General features: G+C 57.0%; 8 protein-coding genes across 8 annotated transcripts; 3 read left to right on the top strand and 5 right to left on the bottom strand.

Annotated features, from left to right (window-relative positions):
* Positions 1–482: 482 nt before the first annotated feature.
* On the bottom strand, positions 483–2,441 carry IUM83_14977 (Chaperone dnaK; the record flags this gene model as incomplete). Its single annotated transcript, XM_067939758.1, has 1 exon — positions 483–2,441. The coding sequence occupies one exon, from the start codon at positions 2,439–2,441 to the stop codon at positions 483–485; it is 1,959 nt and encodes a 652-aa protein (XP_067791348.1).
* A 494-nt stretch (positions 2,442–2,935) lies between these two features.
* On the top strand, positions 2,936–3,331 carry IUM83_14976 (DNA methyltransferase 1-associated protein 1; the record flags this gene model as incomplete). Its single annotated transcript, XM_067939757.1, has 2 exons — positions 2,936–2,938; positions 3,029–3,331. 2 exons carry the CDS (start codon positions 2,936–2,938, stop codon positions 3,329–3,331), a joined length of 306 nt encoding a protein of 101 aa, XP_067791285.1.
* Positions 3,332–3,746: 415 nt separating this feature from the next.
* IUM83_14975 (Swr1 complex subunit Swc4) lies at positions 3,747–5,553 on the top strand (the record flags this gene model as incomplete). The annotated part of the gene is made up of 4 exons (XM_067939756.1): positions 3,747–4,297; positions 4,367–5,211; positions 5,281–5,364; positions 5,444–5,553. 4 exons carry the CDS (start codon positions 3,747–3,749, stop codon positions 5,551–5,553), a joined length of 1,590 nt encoding a protein of 529 aa, XP_067791388.1.
* Positions 5,554–5,923: 370 nt separating this feature from the next.
* IUM83_14974 (polyadenylate-binding protein 2) lies at positions 5,924–6,574 on the bottom strand (the record flags this gene model as incomplete). The annotated part of the gene is made up of 1 exon (XM_067939755.1): positions 5,924–6,574. One exon carries the CDS (start codon positions 6,572–6,574, stop codon positions 5,924–5,926), a length of 651 nt encoding a protein of 216 aa, XP_067791326.1.
* Positions 6,575–6,714: 140 nt separating this feature from the next.
* IUM83_14973 (NIPA protein) lies at positions 6,715–8,132 on the top strand (the record flags this gene model as incomplete). The annotated part of the gene is made up of 6 exons (XM_067939754.1): positions 6,715–7,031; positions 7,111–7,261; positions 7,351–7,568; positions 7,661–7,713; positions 7,850–7,941; positions 8,004–8,132. 6 exons carry the CDS (start codon positions 6,715–6,717, stop codon positions 8,130–8,132), a joined length of 960 nt encoding a protein of 319 aa, XP_067791325.1.
* Positions 8,133–8,832: 700 nt separating this feature from the next.
* Positions 8,833–10,260, bottom strand: IUM83_14972 (beta-galactosidase; the record flags this gene model as incomplete). Its single annotated transcript, XM_067939753.1, has 1 exon — positions 8,833–10,260. The coding sequence occupies one exon, from the start codon at positions 10,258–10,260 to the stop codon at positions 8,833–8,835; it is 1,428 nt and encodes a 475-aa protein (XP_067791387.1).
* Positions 10,261–10,702: 442 nt separating this feature from the next.
* IUM83_14971 (beta-galactosidase) lies at positions 10,703–14,092 on the bottom strand (the record flags this gene model as incomplete). Its single annotated transcript, XM_067939752.1, has 3 exons — positions 10,703–12,159; positions 13,281–13,692; positions 13,769–14,092. 3 exons carry the CDS (start codon positions 14,090–14,092, stop codon positions 10,703–10,705), a joined length of 2,193 nt encoding a protein of 730 aa, XP_067791399.1.
* Positions 14,093–15,137: 1,045 nt separating this feature from the next.
* Positions 15,138–16,557, bottom strand: IUM83_14970 (putative alpha-1,3-mannosyltransferase; the record flags this gene model as incomplete). Its single annotated transcript, XM_067939751.1, has 2 exons — positions 15,138–15,889; positions 15,963–16,557. The coding sequence occupies 2 exons, from the start codon at positions 16,555–16,557 to the stop codon at positions 15,138–15,140; spliced, it is 1,347 nt and encodes a 448-aa protein (XP_067791400.1).
* Positions 16,558–16,859: the final 302 nt, after the last annotated feature.

The raw sequence follows: 16,859 nt of genomic DNA, 5'->3' as shown, positions 1-16,859 counted from the left end.
ACCTGATGGAGCAGGTGGGAGGGACTGGAATGGAGGAAGTGTCGTTACCGGTAGGGTCTTGATAGGGCTGACCCGCTTGTTCGCTGCTTTTAGACAAACGAAGACGGAAGTGACAAGAACCAGGAACCAGCAGCAAGCGAAGCATCTGCGGCCAAGGAAAAGAGCGAGAGCGTTTGAGCGTCCACCGACTCGAGAGTACACTACCCCCTCATGCACGTGACCTATGCTCAAGCTACTATCAACAAGGAACACTCACGTTTGAATTTGCTTTGCATGTTGATTTCCTGTTGCAAACAGTAAATTACTTGTCGGCGTCTTCCTACATGTGTCCATCTAATAGAGAAATCAACACGAAAGCACCAAAATACTAAGGCCAAAGAGGACACGTGCCGTCGTCTAAAGGTCGCTCGCCATCCGTCGTCCGGCTAGCTGCGCTCGCTCCGGGGTCAGACGAACCGCTAGCTTGCTGCGCTTGCACACGCTTAGTCCTTCTTGTCCTTGAACTCGGCGTCGTGCACGTTCTCGTCCTTGCTGTCGTCGCTGGCAGCGCCCTCGCCCTGCTGCGACTTGTAGACGGCCTCACCGATCTTCATGGACATCTTCTGCACCTCCTCGAGGGCAGCCTTGATCTCCTCCGTGTTGTCTCCCTCCGACTTGGTCCGCAGGTCCGCCAGAGCGGCCTTGACCTTCTCGAGGGTCTCGGCGTCGATCTTATCCTCGTGCTCCTTGAGGGTCTTCTCCGTCGTGTACAGGGTGGAGTCAGCCTCGTTCTTGGCCTCGATCAGCTCCTTGCGCTGCTGGTCAGCGGCGGCGTTGGCCTCAGCGTCGGCAACCATCTTCTCGATCTCAGCCTCCGACAGACCGCCGCTCGACTGGATCACGATGTTCTGCTCCTTGCCCGTGGCCTTGTCGCGGGCGCCCACGTTCACGATTCCGTTAGCGTCAATGTCGAAGCTGACCTCGATCTGCGGCACGCCACGCGGGGCAGGCGGGATGCCCACCAGGTCGAAGTTGCCGAGCAGCTTGTTGTCGGCAGCCATCTCACGCTCGCCCTGCAGCACCTTGATGCCCACCTGCGTCTGCGAGTCGGCGGCCGTCGAGAACACCTGCGACTTCTTGGTCGGGATCGTCGTGTTACGCGGGATCAGCTTGGTGAACACGCCACCCAGAGTCTCAATGCCGAGAGACAGAGGGGTCACATCGAGCAGCAGGATGTCCTTCACATCACCGCGCAGCACACCGCCCTGGATAGCAGCGCCCATGGCCACCACCTCGTCGGGGTTCACGCCCTTGGAGGGCTTCTTGCCGAAGAACTCCTCCACGGTCGTCTGCACCTTGGGCATACGCGACATACCGCCGACCAGGATGACCTCGTTGATGTCGCTCTTCTCCAGACCAGCGTCCTTGACGCACTTCTTGCACGGGCCCATGGTGCGCTCGATGAGGTTGCCCACGAGCTTCTCGAAGGTAGCGCGCGAGATCTTCATGTTCAAGTGCTTGGGGCCGGTGGCGTCGGCCGTGATGAAGGGCAGGCTGATGTCCGTCTGTGCCAGGCCGTCAAGCTCGCGCTTGGCCTTCTCAGCAGCCTCACGCAGACGCTGCATGGCCAGGTTGTCACCCGACAGGTCGATGCTCGTCTCCTTCTTGAACTCGTCCACGAGGTAGCGCAGCAGCTCCTCGTCGAAGTCCTCACCGCCAAGCAGCGTGTCGCCGTTGGTGGACTTGACCTCGAACACGCCGCCCGAGATCTCCAGGATCGACACATCGAAGGTGCCGCCGCCCAGGTCGAAGACGGCGATGACCTTTCCGTCGGCCTTGTCCATGCCGTAGGCCAGGGCGGCGGCCGTGGGCTCGTTGATGATACGGAGCACGTCGAGACCGGCGATCTTGCCGGCGTCCTTGGTGGCCTGGCGCTGCGAGTCGTTGAAGTAGGCGGGCACCGTGACGACGGCCTGGGTCACGGGCTTGCCCAGGAAGCCGTCGGCGGTCTCCTTCATCTTGGTGAGCACCATGGAGCCGATCTGCGAGGGCGAGTACTTCTGGCCCTTGGCCTCCACCCAGGCGTCCTTGCCGTTGTTTCCCTTGACGATCTTGTACGAGACCACCTTGGACACCTCCTGCGTCTCCTTGTCCTCGAACTTGCGGCCGATCAGGCGCTTAACGGCGTAGAACGTGTTCTCCGGGTTGGTCACGGCCTGGCGCTTGGCGGGCATGCCCACGAGGCGCTCGTCGCCGTCCAGGATGGCCACCACCGAGGGCGTCGTGCGCGCGCCCTCCGAGTTCTCGATCACGCGCGGGGTCTTGCCCTCCATCACAGCCACGCACGAGTTGGTCGTGCCCAGGTCGATGCCGATGACCTCGGAGCCGGCGGCGGCCGAGAACATGCGCTTGGAGGCGGCGGCCGCGGCGGGGGCGGGGGAGCGGGCGGCGAGACGCAGCATCGTGTTCGGGCGGGAGGAGATCTGCGGGGAAATGCGCAAATTCGCGCTTGAAGGCCCGCCCGGAGCCACTCGCTGGGCCACACGTACTTGAGGTTGAGATCCTCGGCGCGCTCCGGCAAGCGGGCGCTTCATGTTGACAAGAGTTAGAAGTTTCATACGATTATATGAGTTTGAGGCAATGTTTCTTGCGGAGAAATGTACACGATGAAGTATAATTTGTTGCGGGGCATAGAATGTTGTTGGAAAGCAGATGCTAGGCGCGCGTTTGATGGGTAAAATGTGTGTCGGACTTTTTCTTGTGGACGGTCTGTCCGATCTCATCGGAGACACCTTCGACGCCGGGGTTCGAGAACCGGCGCGGCCGGGAGAGCATGTCGAGGCTGTGATACATGTGTACACCGCGAGCTGTTGAGCTTCCGGTACTGCCGCGCGGGCGAGGGTCGAGTAGAGTCGACCGCGACCCATTTGGGTCGGTTTGACATTTGTGACGCGAGATGGTCAGCTTTTGTTCCGGATCCTTCCAGAACGTCAACAAAAAGGAGTGTTGATCACTCGCACTTAACCGGGATTTAACCTTGCGCGCCAAGCACGTCAGCCAGGACCATCCAGGCAGCAGCAGCAGCGAAGAGCCCAAGAAGACGATGGTGTCGCTGTTCGGCAAGAAGAAGGAGGGCAGGACGCTGCGCCCGCGCGTGCGGCGCGCCACGCCGCTCATGGACGTGGGGCTCGCGGTCGTGCTGGGTGCCGTCACGGGCGTGTACATCTTCAAGGACACGCTGCAGCGCTGGCAGATCTCCGAGGGCGAGTACGTGGCCGCCGAGGTCAGCAAGGCCACCCAGGCGTCGCAGAATGCGCAGGCCACGACGGCGCAGGACGCGGCTAGGAGTTAGGAGACGAAGCTGCAGTACGACGGATTGCAGGCGAGCGATAGCGTGTCAACGGCCTTGCTGCCAAGTGGAGTCAATGCGGGACGGCACGGTACAACGACAGAGGCGAGTGCACTTAGCTGCAAGTATATTGCACGGGGACGAAGCGTAAATATACTACGTAGTATAGGAGGTTGGAGATGCAGGGGCCTGGTGATCGCGTTCGCAGCTCGAGGGGTGCTGTGCCGGTGTTGCGGTCCGTCCTGCAAGGAGGATGTGCCATTTGCAGCCGCACATTTAACAGCGGTGTGACGTACACCAAGTCGGCCCCAACCAGTTATGTGGTGCACGTAATAAATGTGTTTATCTTTTTCGGCCAATCAAGCCGCAGTATGCGAATTAGCAGTGCGGCGCAGGAAGCCGGGAAGACGCGGGCGATATGAGCGACGTGGCGCAGATCCTGGGGCTGGCGGGGCCCAAGTCCGGCGCGAATGGCGCGGCGGCGAGCGACCTGGACCAGTTGAAGCCGTCGGGCGCGTCGCCAGCCGTGCGCAGCAAGCAGGGCGGCGGCGCCAACAAGCAGAAGAAGCTCACGGGAATGCAGCGCGAAGTGCTGGAGCTGCTGGAGAGCAACCACCGCGCCAGCCACGCGCTGTACCAGGGCTTCGGCAAGACCAGCCTCAAGCAGAAGTGGCAGGAGCGCAAGAAGTCCCCGGCCGTCAAGTGGCTGCGCAAGTCATTCCGCAACCCGGCGCGCGCGGGGCTGCCGGGCGAGAGCGGAGAGGAGGGGCTGGTGCTCTCTCACTGGGGGAAGGCCCACGTGGAGCAGCCCGACTACGTGTTCGCCAGGTTCAATGTTAAGTGTGACACCACCAGCTTCTCGGACGCGGAGTACGAGGCGGTGCTGGCGAACCACCAGGATCCGATGATGAAGTGGACCAAGGAGGAGACGGATCTGCTGCTGAAGCTCTGCCAACGCTACGACCTGCGGTGGGTTACACGTTGTTAATTGGGGTGGTGTAAACTGGAGGACTAAGCTGGCATTGTCTGTTGATGTAGGTGGGTCGTGGTGTCGGACAAGTACAACTCGAATCCTATCGCGAAAACCGCGCCGCGGTCAATGGAAGATATCAAGTATCGCTATTATGAAGCGACGCGGCTTCTTGCTGAGTACCGAGACAAAAAGGCAAGAGGAGAGCTCGAGAAGAAGGTGGCAGCAGCCACCCCTGCTTCAGCAGGTGCTGTAACCCCAGCCGCTGCTTCAGCTGCGGAAGGTACCCTTGCCGGAGCTGCCACTCCAGCAAGTGCTGCCGCGGTGGTGGCTGAGTCCAGCGGCACTACAAGTACGCCATCGACGCCAGTGCCTACTACACCTGCTTCCTCTGCGTCGGAGCACTACAAATTTAATATCGCGTATGAAAAGCAGCGCAAGAGGCAGTTGGATCTCACATTTTCTCGGACTGTCGAGGAAGAGAATGAGATCCGCCGTTTGAATGACGAGCTGCGTGGTGTAGAGCAGCAGCTCAAGAAGGTGGCCGTTAGAGTGGATCCCAAGAAGAGGAAAGAGCTCGCTGACGTGCCTTACGAGATCAAGCGCACACTGCCCACAGGCGTCATTTTGCGGAGCTCGTTGCTAGCGCTGCCGCAGCAGAAGCACGCGCTGAGTGCAAAGTTATTGAAGAAGTTGCAGTTATTGCTAGATGAAATGGGTGTTCCAGCACGACCTATGCCGACCAAGCCTGTGTGTGAAACTTTTGACAAGCTCCGTCAGGACGCAGTGGGGCTATTATCACTGCGGAAGCACCTGAAGAGCAAACAGAACGAAGTTCAAGCACTTCGAGAACGGTACCACGCGCTCACTGGCGAGGAGTACACACCGATTACTACACTTGTCACTCTATCCGGTAAGATGCCCGTTCCTGTTCTCCTTGCCGTGGGTGGATATACGCTAATTTGTTGCTTGATACGTGCAGAACGACCGGGAGACGCTGCCTTGGCAGACGGTAGCAACTCGGCGGCTTCAGCGGCGAACAGCGCACAGAACTCAATCAGTAAAGGTGCGTCGGGTTCATTTATCTTCTGCAGAAGTTGAAGCCCTCTGTGTAAACGGAATTGGTGTTTTTTGTCTTGGTGCAGGCAAGACGTCAAAGCACTCGGAAAAGGCGATCCGTGCAGCCAAGCGCCGCAGCACCAGTAGTGCCCATCCGGGCCTTCCTGCCAAGCGCAACAAGAAAGTGCCGCATTAACTCGTTACACGGAAAACGTCATTCTTTGCCGCTCTCTTTCGTTCACTTTGCCAATGTTGCATCCCTCGACAACGGCATCAGACGCTGTCGATTGTACAATACCTACACCACAACTTCTATCTAATCTACATCATGGTTAGGCTGCTGTCATGGACAACTTCACGTGGATGCCCGTGGGGGGAGACCTCTTTTGACTTTTTTTCTCATTTTTTTCCTTTTTTCATGGGGGGCACTTCCTCTTTTATCTCCTCTTTTCACCGCAACGTGTTCACCCCGTCCTATTGTCCTCATGTCAGCAGCAGCAAGGGGCAGAAGCCCTCTGCGTCCACGTCCACGTCTTCACTCTATCACCGCTCCTTCCTCTGCCAGTCTAGTAGTACGGGTGGAAGCCGCGTCCGCCCCTGCCTCCGCGGAAGCCTCCACGGGGCGGGCCACGACCGCGTCCTCGTCCCCGGCCGCGGCCGCGCCCTCCCCGTCCGCCGCGGCTCATGTTGAACCCGCGCACGTTCATCCGCTTGGGGGTGACCTTGAGCTGGCGGCCGCGGAACATGGTGTCGTTCAGCAGCAGCGCGCTCTCCACGGCGTCGCGCGAGGCGAACTCGATGTAGGCGTAGCCCTTGGGCTGGCCCGTGAACTTGTCGCACAGGATCGTGACGCGGTTGATGGTGCCGCACGACTGGAAGAGCGCCTGCAGCTCCTCGGGCGTGCTGCCGTAGTCCACCTGGCCGATGTAGATGGACGTGTCGTCCATGGCCGCGGGCTGCGCGCTGGCCGCCGCGCCCATCTCGTTGAGCGTGGAGGCCGTGTTCTTGCCCATCTGCGACTCGACCTCGGACTGCATCTCGCTGAGCTTGGCGGCCTCCTCCTCCATCTCCTTCACGCGGCGCTTCATGTCCTCGATCTCGGCGTCCACCGCCTCGGCGGACTCTTCGGTCGCAGCGGGGGCGGCCGCCTCCGCCTCGCCCGCCAGACTCGCCGCCTCGGCCTCGAGCTTGCTCACGTCCACCGCTTCGTCCGCCATTGCCGCTTTGTCTTGGCTTTTGTATGTGCGTGTGACGGTAACAGCCAAGGAGAAGAAAACCTCGATACAGTCATCACATACTCCACTATGCTCTCCAACAGGTTTGTGGTGTGCATCGACCAGTGCCACACCATATTATTATGGCGGCGCTAGGGACGCAGGTGGAGGCGCTGCTGGCGGCCTGGGACGACGCCACGGCGCCGCTGGACGCGCGCGTGCGCGAGGACCCGCAGCTGTTCGCGCCGGAGCTGGCGGCCACCGCCTCGTCCCGCGTCAAGCGGCTGAAGGGCGGGGAGAACGGAGAGCTGTGCCGCCCCTGGGACCACGCGGACTTCCTGGCGCGCGTCGGCAGCTTCTCCATCGCCTGGTGGTTCGCCAAGCCGGACGCGATCGGCGCCTTCGAGTGCGCTCGCCACGGCTGGCGGAACTCGGCGCCCGACCTGCTGCGGTGCAACTGGTGGGAGACGCTAGCTCTGGGCTGCGTGCTGTGGTTGTGTTGCGCTGACGACTGACGCTGCTGTTGCGTGCTGCTGCAGTTGCAAGCGGTTTCTGTGCTTCAAGATCGACGACAAGCTGAGCGAGGCGGGGGCGCTGAGAGTGGCCGAGACGTTCGCTGCGCAGCTGGTGACGGGCCACACGGAGCTCTGTCCGTGGCGCGGCAATCCGTCGCCCGCAGCCTTCACGGCGGTGAGGACAGTCAACGAGTTGATTGGTGGTGGGGAGGAATGTGGGGCTAATACTGGGCGTTTTGTTTTTCGTTGTCATTGCGGCTGCAGCTCCCCATTGCGACGAAGCGACAGGTGTACGAGGGGTTTGTGGAACGACTTGAAGAAGAGGTTGCGCGGATGCACGAGGATCCGGCGCAGCAGCAGCGGCTGGGGAGACTAGACGTCGCAGAAACGGTTACGGCGAAGCTGCTGCAGGAAGTGAGTGACAAAGAGGATGGAGCAGCTCCATTGGATATGGCAGCGTTTGGAGCAAGATTGGCTGCGAGGTGTTCTCAGTCCGATAACGAACCCGTCAGCTCTGACGCGCTGGCTAATGCCGCGTTCCTAATCGCTTGTGGCTGGGAAATTGATATGAAAGAGGACAAGCAGCCGCATATGCTGTGGTGTGGGTCCTGCAATCGCCGATGGCAGGTTTTCCCTACCAGTGTCGAGCCAGAAGGTGGTGATGGCGAACACAGCGAACCGCCAACAAAACGGTTGAAGACCAAAGAAGCGCGTCCGGTTGACCTACTTTCACAGCATCGACACTTTTGTCCGTGGGTTGTAGGACGCAAGTCAACAGGTGTCGACGATTATGGTGAGATTGACCCAACGTTGTGGGAATTCGTCAAACTGCCGGGGTGGAAACAGTACGCACAGGTAAGCTCTGCCTTGTGTATTGGTGGTGGGATAGCTGGTCTGATGCTCACTTGGAATTGTAGGCTTTGTCTTTTCTTGGTAACTCGGCAGAGAACGCCATTATTGTTGTGGACTCCAGCAATCATGCTCAAACGAAAACAAGTGACCCTGTGCAAGCGTTGGAGTCAATACGGGCTGTATTGGGGCTATGAGATTTGAGAAAGCATAATATGTGTGTTCCTAGAAATATACAGCATACAGACTACGGTTGTCTGCTTTCTCAACACACCCACTAAACTAACGTTACGTTTGCACTTAAAGCAGCTCATCCTAATCTTCTTTGTAGTGTGTTGGGTAATGTTTAGGCAAACTTCTTCGCAGCAACGGCCGTGATAGTTGCAACAACTGGGTCTGATCTGCCTCGGTCGACAACGCCGACGTCTCGAAGCTGATCTGAGGCTGTTCGTGCTCTTCGTGACGTCACCATGGCTTCAGCAGAAGCTAAGTTACTTCATCCTTTCAAGTCAAAACTGTCGACGTCGGCAGCAAATTGCGCTAGCCAAATCGATGGCGAACAAATACTTGTATTCAAGACATGGTAATCAGTTTTTCCGACGAATACCCGGAAGAATCGAGACGGTAGCAACGATGACCAAGTCTACGGGGAATATACCATGTTAGGTGTCAAATCGTGTGTGTCTCAGAGGTTACGAACATAGCAGTATGTTCTACGACTCGTGCTCGGCGGTGTAGTTGTAGTAGGGTTCGTTCTCGTACTTGGGCGATGTATTTCGGAAATGGCATGAACATCAAAAACAAAAACTCTTTCAAAAGTTTTGATTGCAGACGTGTGTGTGTGTGTGGGAAGGGGGGTAATTAACGGTAAGCAACCCAGGCCGGTTTCTTCAGTTCCTAGACGGTAAATCCGTTGTTCGCAATGGTTTCCTTGTACCAATACGACGATTTTTTCGGCACGCGCTCCTGCGTCTTGTAGTCCACCCAGACCATACCAAAACGAATGCCGTAGCCCATGGACCACTCGTAGTTGTCGAAGAACGACCACGCGAAGTAACCACGCACATCCGCACCCTCCGTGATAGCCTCGTGCACGTTTGCAATGTACTGGCGGTAGCAGTCTTCGCGTTGGGTGTCCTGCTGCGCCTCCTCCTTGGTCACATCCGGCCACGCGGAGCCGTTCTCCGTGATGTAGATACCATTTTTCGGATGGTACTTCTCGTGGATGTACACGCACAACTTCTTCAATCCCCATGGTGTGACATAGTTCCACGAAGCCCCAGTCTGGACCCAGGACGGGTCGTGGTATCCCGTCACACCTTCGTCGGCCTCGAGGCCACCCGAGTTGTCGTTTGGAGGAGCGATACCTGCCTCAAACTCGGGCGACGGCTTGACGTAATTCGAGCTGTAGTTGTTCAGGCCGAAGAAATCGGAGCTGCCTTTCAGCAACTTCTTCTGCTCGTCGGTGAACTTCGGCAAGCGATCGCCACAGCGGTCCTTCATGATCTGCGGGTAGTCTCCGTAGTACACGGGCTCGGCAAACCAACCGAAGCTCCATGCCATTGCGCGCTCCGCAGCAGCAATGTTCTTCTTCTTCTGCTCCGGGTCGTCGGTGGGGCCCGGCTCCTTCCACTCGGCGCTCAGCGTGATGCCGATCTGGCCATTCTGGGTCGCTTGGAACTCGTTGCGGTAGACCTCGACAGCACGAGCGTGGGCCAGCAGCATGTTGTGACCAGCCAGGTACGGCTCAAAGTGCTTGTTGTGCTTGCGTCCAGGCGCCAGCATCCCCGTGCCGAAGCCCATGTAGTTGGCGACCCACGGCTCGTTCATGGTGATCCAGTTCTTGACACGGTCGCCGAACCGCTCGAAGCACACGCGCGCATATTGGGCGAAGTGTCCGTGGATCTGTTCGCCGAGGAAGCCGTCGAACTCCGTCTGCAGAGCCAGCGGCAGGTCCCAATGGTAGAGCGTGGCCATGGGCTCGATTCCGTTGGCCAGCAGCTCGTTGATGAGGTTGTTGTAAAACTGCACGCCCTCCTCGTTCACCTCGCCCACACCGGCCGGGATGATGCGCGGCCAGGCAATGGAGAAACGGTAGGCCTTGAGTCCCATGCTCTTCATGAGCGCCACGTCCTCCTTGTAGCGGTGGTAGTGGTCGATGGCAACATCGCCCGTCTCACCGTTCTTGGTCTTGCCCGGGGTGTGCGAGAACGCGTCCCAGATGCTGGCACCGCGTCCGCCTTCGTTCACGGCGCCCTCGACTTGGTACGAGGCAGTGGCAGCACCCCACAGGAAGTTGTTGGGGAAGCGGATCTCCTTGGCCATGGCGAGTCGAGCGTAGCGGAGCTTGTGCGGGTCCGTCGAAATTGATTAATGAGCCGTCGGTGATCCCGTCGCTGACGTGTACAAGTACGAGAGCAGTGCTTGATCGACAATCCCGAGGGAAAATGGATGGCTTAGTTTTCGGCGTGGTTGAAGCTATCCTGCATCTGTTGAACTTTGACGATTTGATTTCAAGTAAAAAAGCTTTTGCTTTCCTACCAGTACCTCGAATATGATGATGCTCGCTAACAGTAGCGAGTCACTACTGCCTTCTATGCAAGCGAGGCCATCTCCTACTTCCTCCCTACATGTACTACCTACTACGCCGCGATGACAGACGCTCGATGCCGGGGGAATACGGCACCAAGCAGCCCAGCTTTATCATTCCTACCCCTCGCACGACAGCTTCGTCATACAATGCGCTGTGCACGCCCGACTTCCTTGTCTAGCTCGAGGCAGTGAAGCCGTTGTTGCGGATAACATCACCGTACCAAAGGGCCGACTTCTTGGGCGAGCGCTCCATGGTCTCGTAGTCGACCCAGTGCAGGCCGAAGCGCTTGGTGTAGCCCTCGGCCCACTCGTAGTTGTCTACGAAGGACCACGCGAAGTATCCACGGACATCTGCGCCCTCTGCGATGGCGTTATACAGGCCCGTGAGGTACTCCTGGTAGAACTCCACTCGGAAATCGTCGTTCTGCGCCTCTTCCTTGGTGCGGTCAGGCCACGCGCAGCCATTCTCCGTGACCAGGATGCCGTTCGGGACAGCGTAGCGCTTCTGGATCCAGACCAGCAGCTTCTGGAAGCCCCAGCCCACAGCGTTCCAGCCCATGTCGGTGCGTCTCCACGAGTCATCCGACGTCAGCTTGGTGCCTTCATCCGGGCCATAGCCGCCCGTAGTATCACTCGGCGGGGGGATCTTGGCCTCGTACTCGGCCGACGGCTCGACGTAATTGGTTCCGTAGTGGTTGAGTCCGAAGAAGTCGGAGCTTCCCTTCAGCAGCTTCTTCTCCTCGTCCGTGAACTTGGGTAGTCTCAGTCCGCCACGGTCTTTCATCACCTGCGGGTAGTCGCCCTTATATACGGGGTCGGCGAACCAGCCCAAGGCAAAGAGCAGTGCGCGTTCAGCCGCTTCCTCATTCTTAGCCTTCTGCTCGGGGTCGCTCGTCGGAGCAGGCTCGCGCCAGTCGCAGTTGAGCGTGATACCGATCCTGCCCTTCTGCACCGCCTGGAACTCGTTGCGGTACACCTCCACCGCTCTCGCGTGAGCCAGCAGCAGGTTGTGCGCCGACAGGTAGACCTCCGTCTGCGGCTTGCACTTGCGCCCGGGGGCGTGGATGCCGATGCCGTAGCCCAGGAAGGCCGAGCACCACGGCTCGTTAAGCGTGAGCCAGTTCTTGACGCGGTCGCCGAAGCGCTGGAAGCACACGCGCGCGTACTGCGCGAAGGCGTCCTGGATGAACCTGCCGCCGAGCCAGCCGTCGTGCTCGGTCTGCAGCGCCAGCGGCAGGTCCCAATGGTAGAGCGTCACGAGCGGCGTGATGCCGTTGGCCAGCAGCTCGTCGATGAGGCCGTTGTAAAAGGCCACGCCCTCCTCGTTCACCTTGCCCACGCCCGCAGGGAGGATGCGCGGCCAGGCGATGGACAGACGATAGGCCTGCAGCCCCATGCGCTTCATGAGCGCTACGTCCTCCTTGTAGCGGTGGTAGTGGTCCACCGCCTTCTCCCCCGTGTCGCCGTTCACGACCTTCCCCGGCGTGCGCGAGAAGGCGTCCCAGATGCTGTCGCCGCGGCCGCCTTCGCTCACGGCGCCCTCCACCTGGTACGAGGCGGTGGCCGTGCCCCACAGGAAGCCGTCGGGGAACTGAAGCTCCTTCTTGGACATACTGGACTGGGTCTGAATGGCTGGAGGCTTGGATCGACAGAGGGCGAAAGCAGGAATGAGCAGCTACGGACGGATCTTCAGCGTCAGGTTGAAGCGCGAGGGGAATGTTTGTTTTAGCCGTTATTTTCGTACTTAAGGCGCGAGAAGTACGTGGCAGCGCGATCTGAGCTCGTTGCACTGCGCGAAACTTTTCACTGCAATGCTGCTATGTTTTATTTTCCAGGACCGAGGATGCTTGCAGCTCTGCCGATGGATGGAGCTGACTGACAACTGCCGCGACATCATGGATGCGTGGAGGGAGATGCAGAATCTTGATCGAAGCGAGTGGCAGCGCTCGAATTTTCTTGAACCAGATTTTGTGGCAGCTTTGGTGGCGTTGTCGGAATACTGTTTTATAGCTTAGTCTGATTCCCTCGCGGTACGACGCACGCAGGCGACGGCAGACTACCCGCTGATCAGTATTCGTGTCGCGTGTACGACTCGATTCGCGCTGCGTACCTCTCTAGCCTTGCCGCTGGCAATCGCTGCGCTACAATCGTCAGTTCTTGCAGCGTGCCAGCGTGAGACGAAGCTACGATTCGGAGGTTGCCCTTTAGACACCTTCGGTGCCGAGATTCAAGCGTTGGGAACGACTCGAGGACGCCAGGTAGCCAGTTGAGTTGCACCGCCCGCAAGTCACCTTGCTCTGACACTTGTCGCGAACCATAGTGAAGCGCCACCGCGTAAAAGTACAGACTCGATCGGCGTGACGAAGCTCCTTCGTCTGTACTTCGTATTTCAATCCATGCGTAGCCTGGCCCATCAGGCAGGGCAATCTTGATATTGGTGCTATCTGCTCGGTACGTGACAATCTCAAACTTCTCGACCCCAGTACGTTGTCTGGGCCTCTCTTCGTGGGCAGCTTCATCTTCGTCTCCATCCTGCTGCTCAACAGTAATGTACCCAGGCGTAGAAAACCCAGCAATTAAACTCCCAGTCATCGAACGAAATGCGATTGAAATGCTGCATGATCCACGTCGAGTAGGTTCAGGGAGCGATCGGATCGGCCGCAGCAAATGAAAGTGCTGCTGCAGGAGCTCTTGCATGTGAATCGATACGGAAACTTGTTTCACCAGGTAATAATCCGTCTGTGCGTCCGTACCGGAGGGTACTTCCAACTCCAAAACCACGCTTCCATCCTGCGAGCACAGGTCGAATCTACCACGTCGACTCCCAACACTTGCTGCCGCCAGCATACGCTTCTCAGGTAACGTGGGCGTCTTCCACTCCCCAAACTCCTTCAAGTATGAGTAACTGCGTAGCACCAATCTGTCACCAGAAGCACTCCCACTGTCCTCACCAGCAATGCTGGTGAGGACAATGCTGGCAGCAGTGCATGACTGCATCCACTTGACGGTGACCAACGTGTAGATCCGGCGGTTCCGCTGTACCACGTTGGTGAGCATCGGACGCTTTCCCGCAGCGTTCGCGTCCGCTACGAAGCGTGCCGTGATACCATCCTTATGCACGCTTGGGAACTCAACTGGCTTCAACGTTACGGACCCACCATCGACCTGCACAACCCAGAGGCAGGCACCGAAGGGGTTAAACCTCTGCACTTGATCTCACGACTAAGATACATCAATGCACCTGTCCCCTCTCGGTCCAAATGGAGACCACACGCGGTGGCACCCGTGAATCGCTGGAGCGCGGGATGTTTTGCGTCTGCAGCTCCTGATAGTATGCCTGGAATTCCACGCGGAGGCGAGACAAGCACAGCGACGCCAGCGCCAGGCGAGCCCAGGCTCTCTGGGAGGCAGTGAAGAGCGTCCGCGCGCTATTTCTGCTCCGTTTTTCCACCTGCAACAGTGCCGCTAGGCTCACAGGATCCAGGTACGTCAGCACGCGTGTGAGCAGGTCGGTACCCGCTGGAATCGCCTCCGTCGCCCGCCATAGTGCCGGCACGCCCGTCATCGGCGTTGATACAGATTGCGAGTTCTGCGAGTTCTGTGTACCTATGATGTGGTACACATGCTGAAGTAACGTTAGTGTAATTTTTTCGAGGGATGTCCGAAATTATAGCTGCACTCGAAAAGTCATTTTTTTTTAAACTAATGGTTGCGCTTTTGGCGTCAAACCGCTGTAGACGATTTATCTAAAATAGATAGAAAACAGATGCAGAAAACAGAATTGGAAAACTATCACCGTTTTTTTGCAATGGACGAAAAACCGATTGCAAAATTATAGCCGCACTTGGTAAGCTATCGGTAAGAATCTTACCGTAAGATTGATAACAAACTATTGGGAAGCTGTTTTAAAGATAACGTATCAGCTAAAATCGATTAAATAGCTAGAATAACGTCTAGTTAACGTTTTTTCTTTTTCGTTGACGTTTTCCTTTTTATAACGCGGTGCTGTCGACAGCCACCGCCGTGACAGGCTCGTTCAGCCCTACGCAGTGAAGCGAATATAACGAGTTGATTCCGAGCCGACCTCTGTGAGAAGTTTATCTTGGGGAGGATAATTTCCCTACGACATTGCAAGACGCTTTGAGAATACTACAGGGCCACCATGACGATATATTAGCTCCCGGTGTCACGGGAAAACAAAAACTGTACCAGTGCCAGCAGCAACCCTTGACAGCACTGGTGTTCCCAGCCAAGTCGCAGACGACCTAGTTCATCGCTCAAGGACAAACAAGTTGTACCAAACTTCTGAATAACCTACTACAGTTAGACAATTCAGCTGAACGAAGAACCGTGATCCTGTTACAGTACGTGCACTGTGGCATATACAAGTAGTACATGTATAACTAACCAGCCTCCTGCAGCTATTACAACGCAGAGTCATGCCTCAAGGATGGGTTTCCTATTCTGAGTCTCACAATATGAAGTCTTCTACACTTCCCAAACTCTTTCAATTTTGAGTACTGTAGGAACGCAGCATCGATGTGGTCAGCCGAGACATCTTATTAAAAGTATGCCTTCAAGTGCCAACCTATTCAGATCAGCCTAGAAGCTCACGCCTGATTAATGCCGTCAAACATTTGTCCCACTAACTCCATCAGCTGATCGCTGAATGCCTCGAAGGAAAAAGAGGTGAGCGCTCGTTCTTTTCCGGCAATGCCCATCGCAGCGGCTCGTGCATCATTCTCGCTGCCCAGTAGTTGGAGCATCGCATCCGCGAAAGACTCGGCTGTGCTTTCGCATAGAAAGCCCGTTTCGCCGTTCTTCACCGTCTCCATTGGACCCCCACTGTTGACAGCAATAACCGGCGTGCCTAGTGCCATTGCTTCGACTGGCACAATACCGAAATGCTCATAGCTTGGCGTATACACCGCAGCTCGGGCTGAGGCAAGTAGCTCTTTCTTCATCGTATCAGTCACCGAGGTGCAGAACTCAACATGGCCATCCAATCCGCAACGAGCAACCTCGCGGATAAGCTCTTGAAGGTGCTCCAGGTTTTCTGGGTTGTTCGAGTCGTATCCTCCAGCGATCACCAACTTGACATTTCTGAAAGCAGCTGGCGAGAGCTTGTGCTTGATCTGGAAAAGTGCCTTGATCGCAAGATGAACATTCTTCTTGCGCTCGAAGCGATTGAGGGATACAAACATGTTTGCGTCTCGACCGTGGGTGGGTGTGAACTCAGCATAGGCCTTCACGTCAACAGGGGGATACAACACGCCAAAGTTGCGGGCCACTGCTCGGGGAAAGGTAGCTTCCCATATGCTCCTTGAAAACTTGCTGTTTGCGACAACCACATCGGCGCTCACTGTTAAAAGACGTACAAAGGTTAAGGCCGTACACAAAAATTTTTGGGTTAGGCAACATTCACTTCACTCTACCTGTGGTTATCTCCTCGATAAAATCAAACGGTACGCGGTAGATCTCTTTCAAGAGTGCACCATTCGCGTTACTCTGCACCTTGTCAGGGAAGTGCCCATAAAAAAACACCGGTTTTCCGAGCGCGCGCAAGAACGGAATCGAAATGGAGAGCTGGTCGACGAAGAAAGCGTCAATCCGGTCTCGGTACTTGATCACCACCACAAGTGTCACGTACAGCATTCGAAGCACGGTACACACGATGTGCGCTTTGCTGAATATGTTCCTTGGAAGCCAATCGCCAACCACATGCACACAGTCTGCGAGAAGCCCGTCACCTCGAGTTTCTTCAAAGCAGTGAGACGGATCGTGGTGCGCGGTGAACATCGAAACCACGACGCCTTTCTTCTGCATCGCAAGCATTGCGTTCACGACGAGATTCTCCGCGCCACCGATGCCAAAGTCGGGGTGAACGAACCCAACTCGCAATGGCTGCTTCACAGCGCTGAAGGTCTTCCTCGGGCGACGAAGGCCTCCGATAAACACCCACACGAGTCCAGCCAAGATCCCCGAAGCCGATGCAGCGAGTAAAATGGCGCTTCCCAGCAACAAATTCATCTTTTCCGGTGGCAGCAAAAGCTAATATGGGAAATACCCACTGTGCACTGGAGGCCGTTCATTGTGAGGATAGTCATCTTTACCTACAATTTCGTGGCCGTTGCTGATTGGTTGGGATAACCTTATCATTAGGTTAGCCCACATTAGCCCACAATCTGGCGTGACTAATCAGGTTGCCGTAACCAATCAGGAACTGACGCATCATTGCTCGTTGGTATTTCTTCCTTCAGGTAAGTCACATTTCCATGGCACTTCCAATTCTACCCAATCATTCACTCGTAGCTCGGAAGGAACGCGTGCCG

Source organism: Phytophthora cinnamomi (genome assembly GCF_018691715.1).
Source record: "Phytophthora cinnamomi strain GKB4 chromosome Unknown Contig40, whole genome shotgun sequence".
Lineage (NCBI taxonomy): Eukaryota > Oomycota > Peronosporomycetes > Peronosporales > Peronosporaceae > Phytophthora > Phytophthora cinnamomi.
This window is presented reverse-complemented; position numbering and strand designations above follow the sequence as displayed.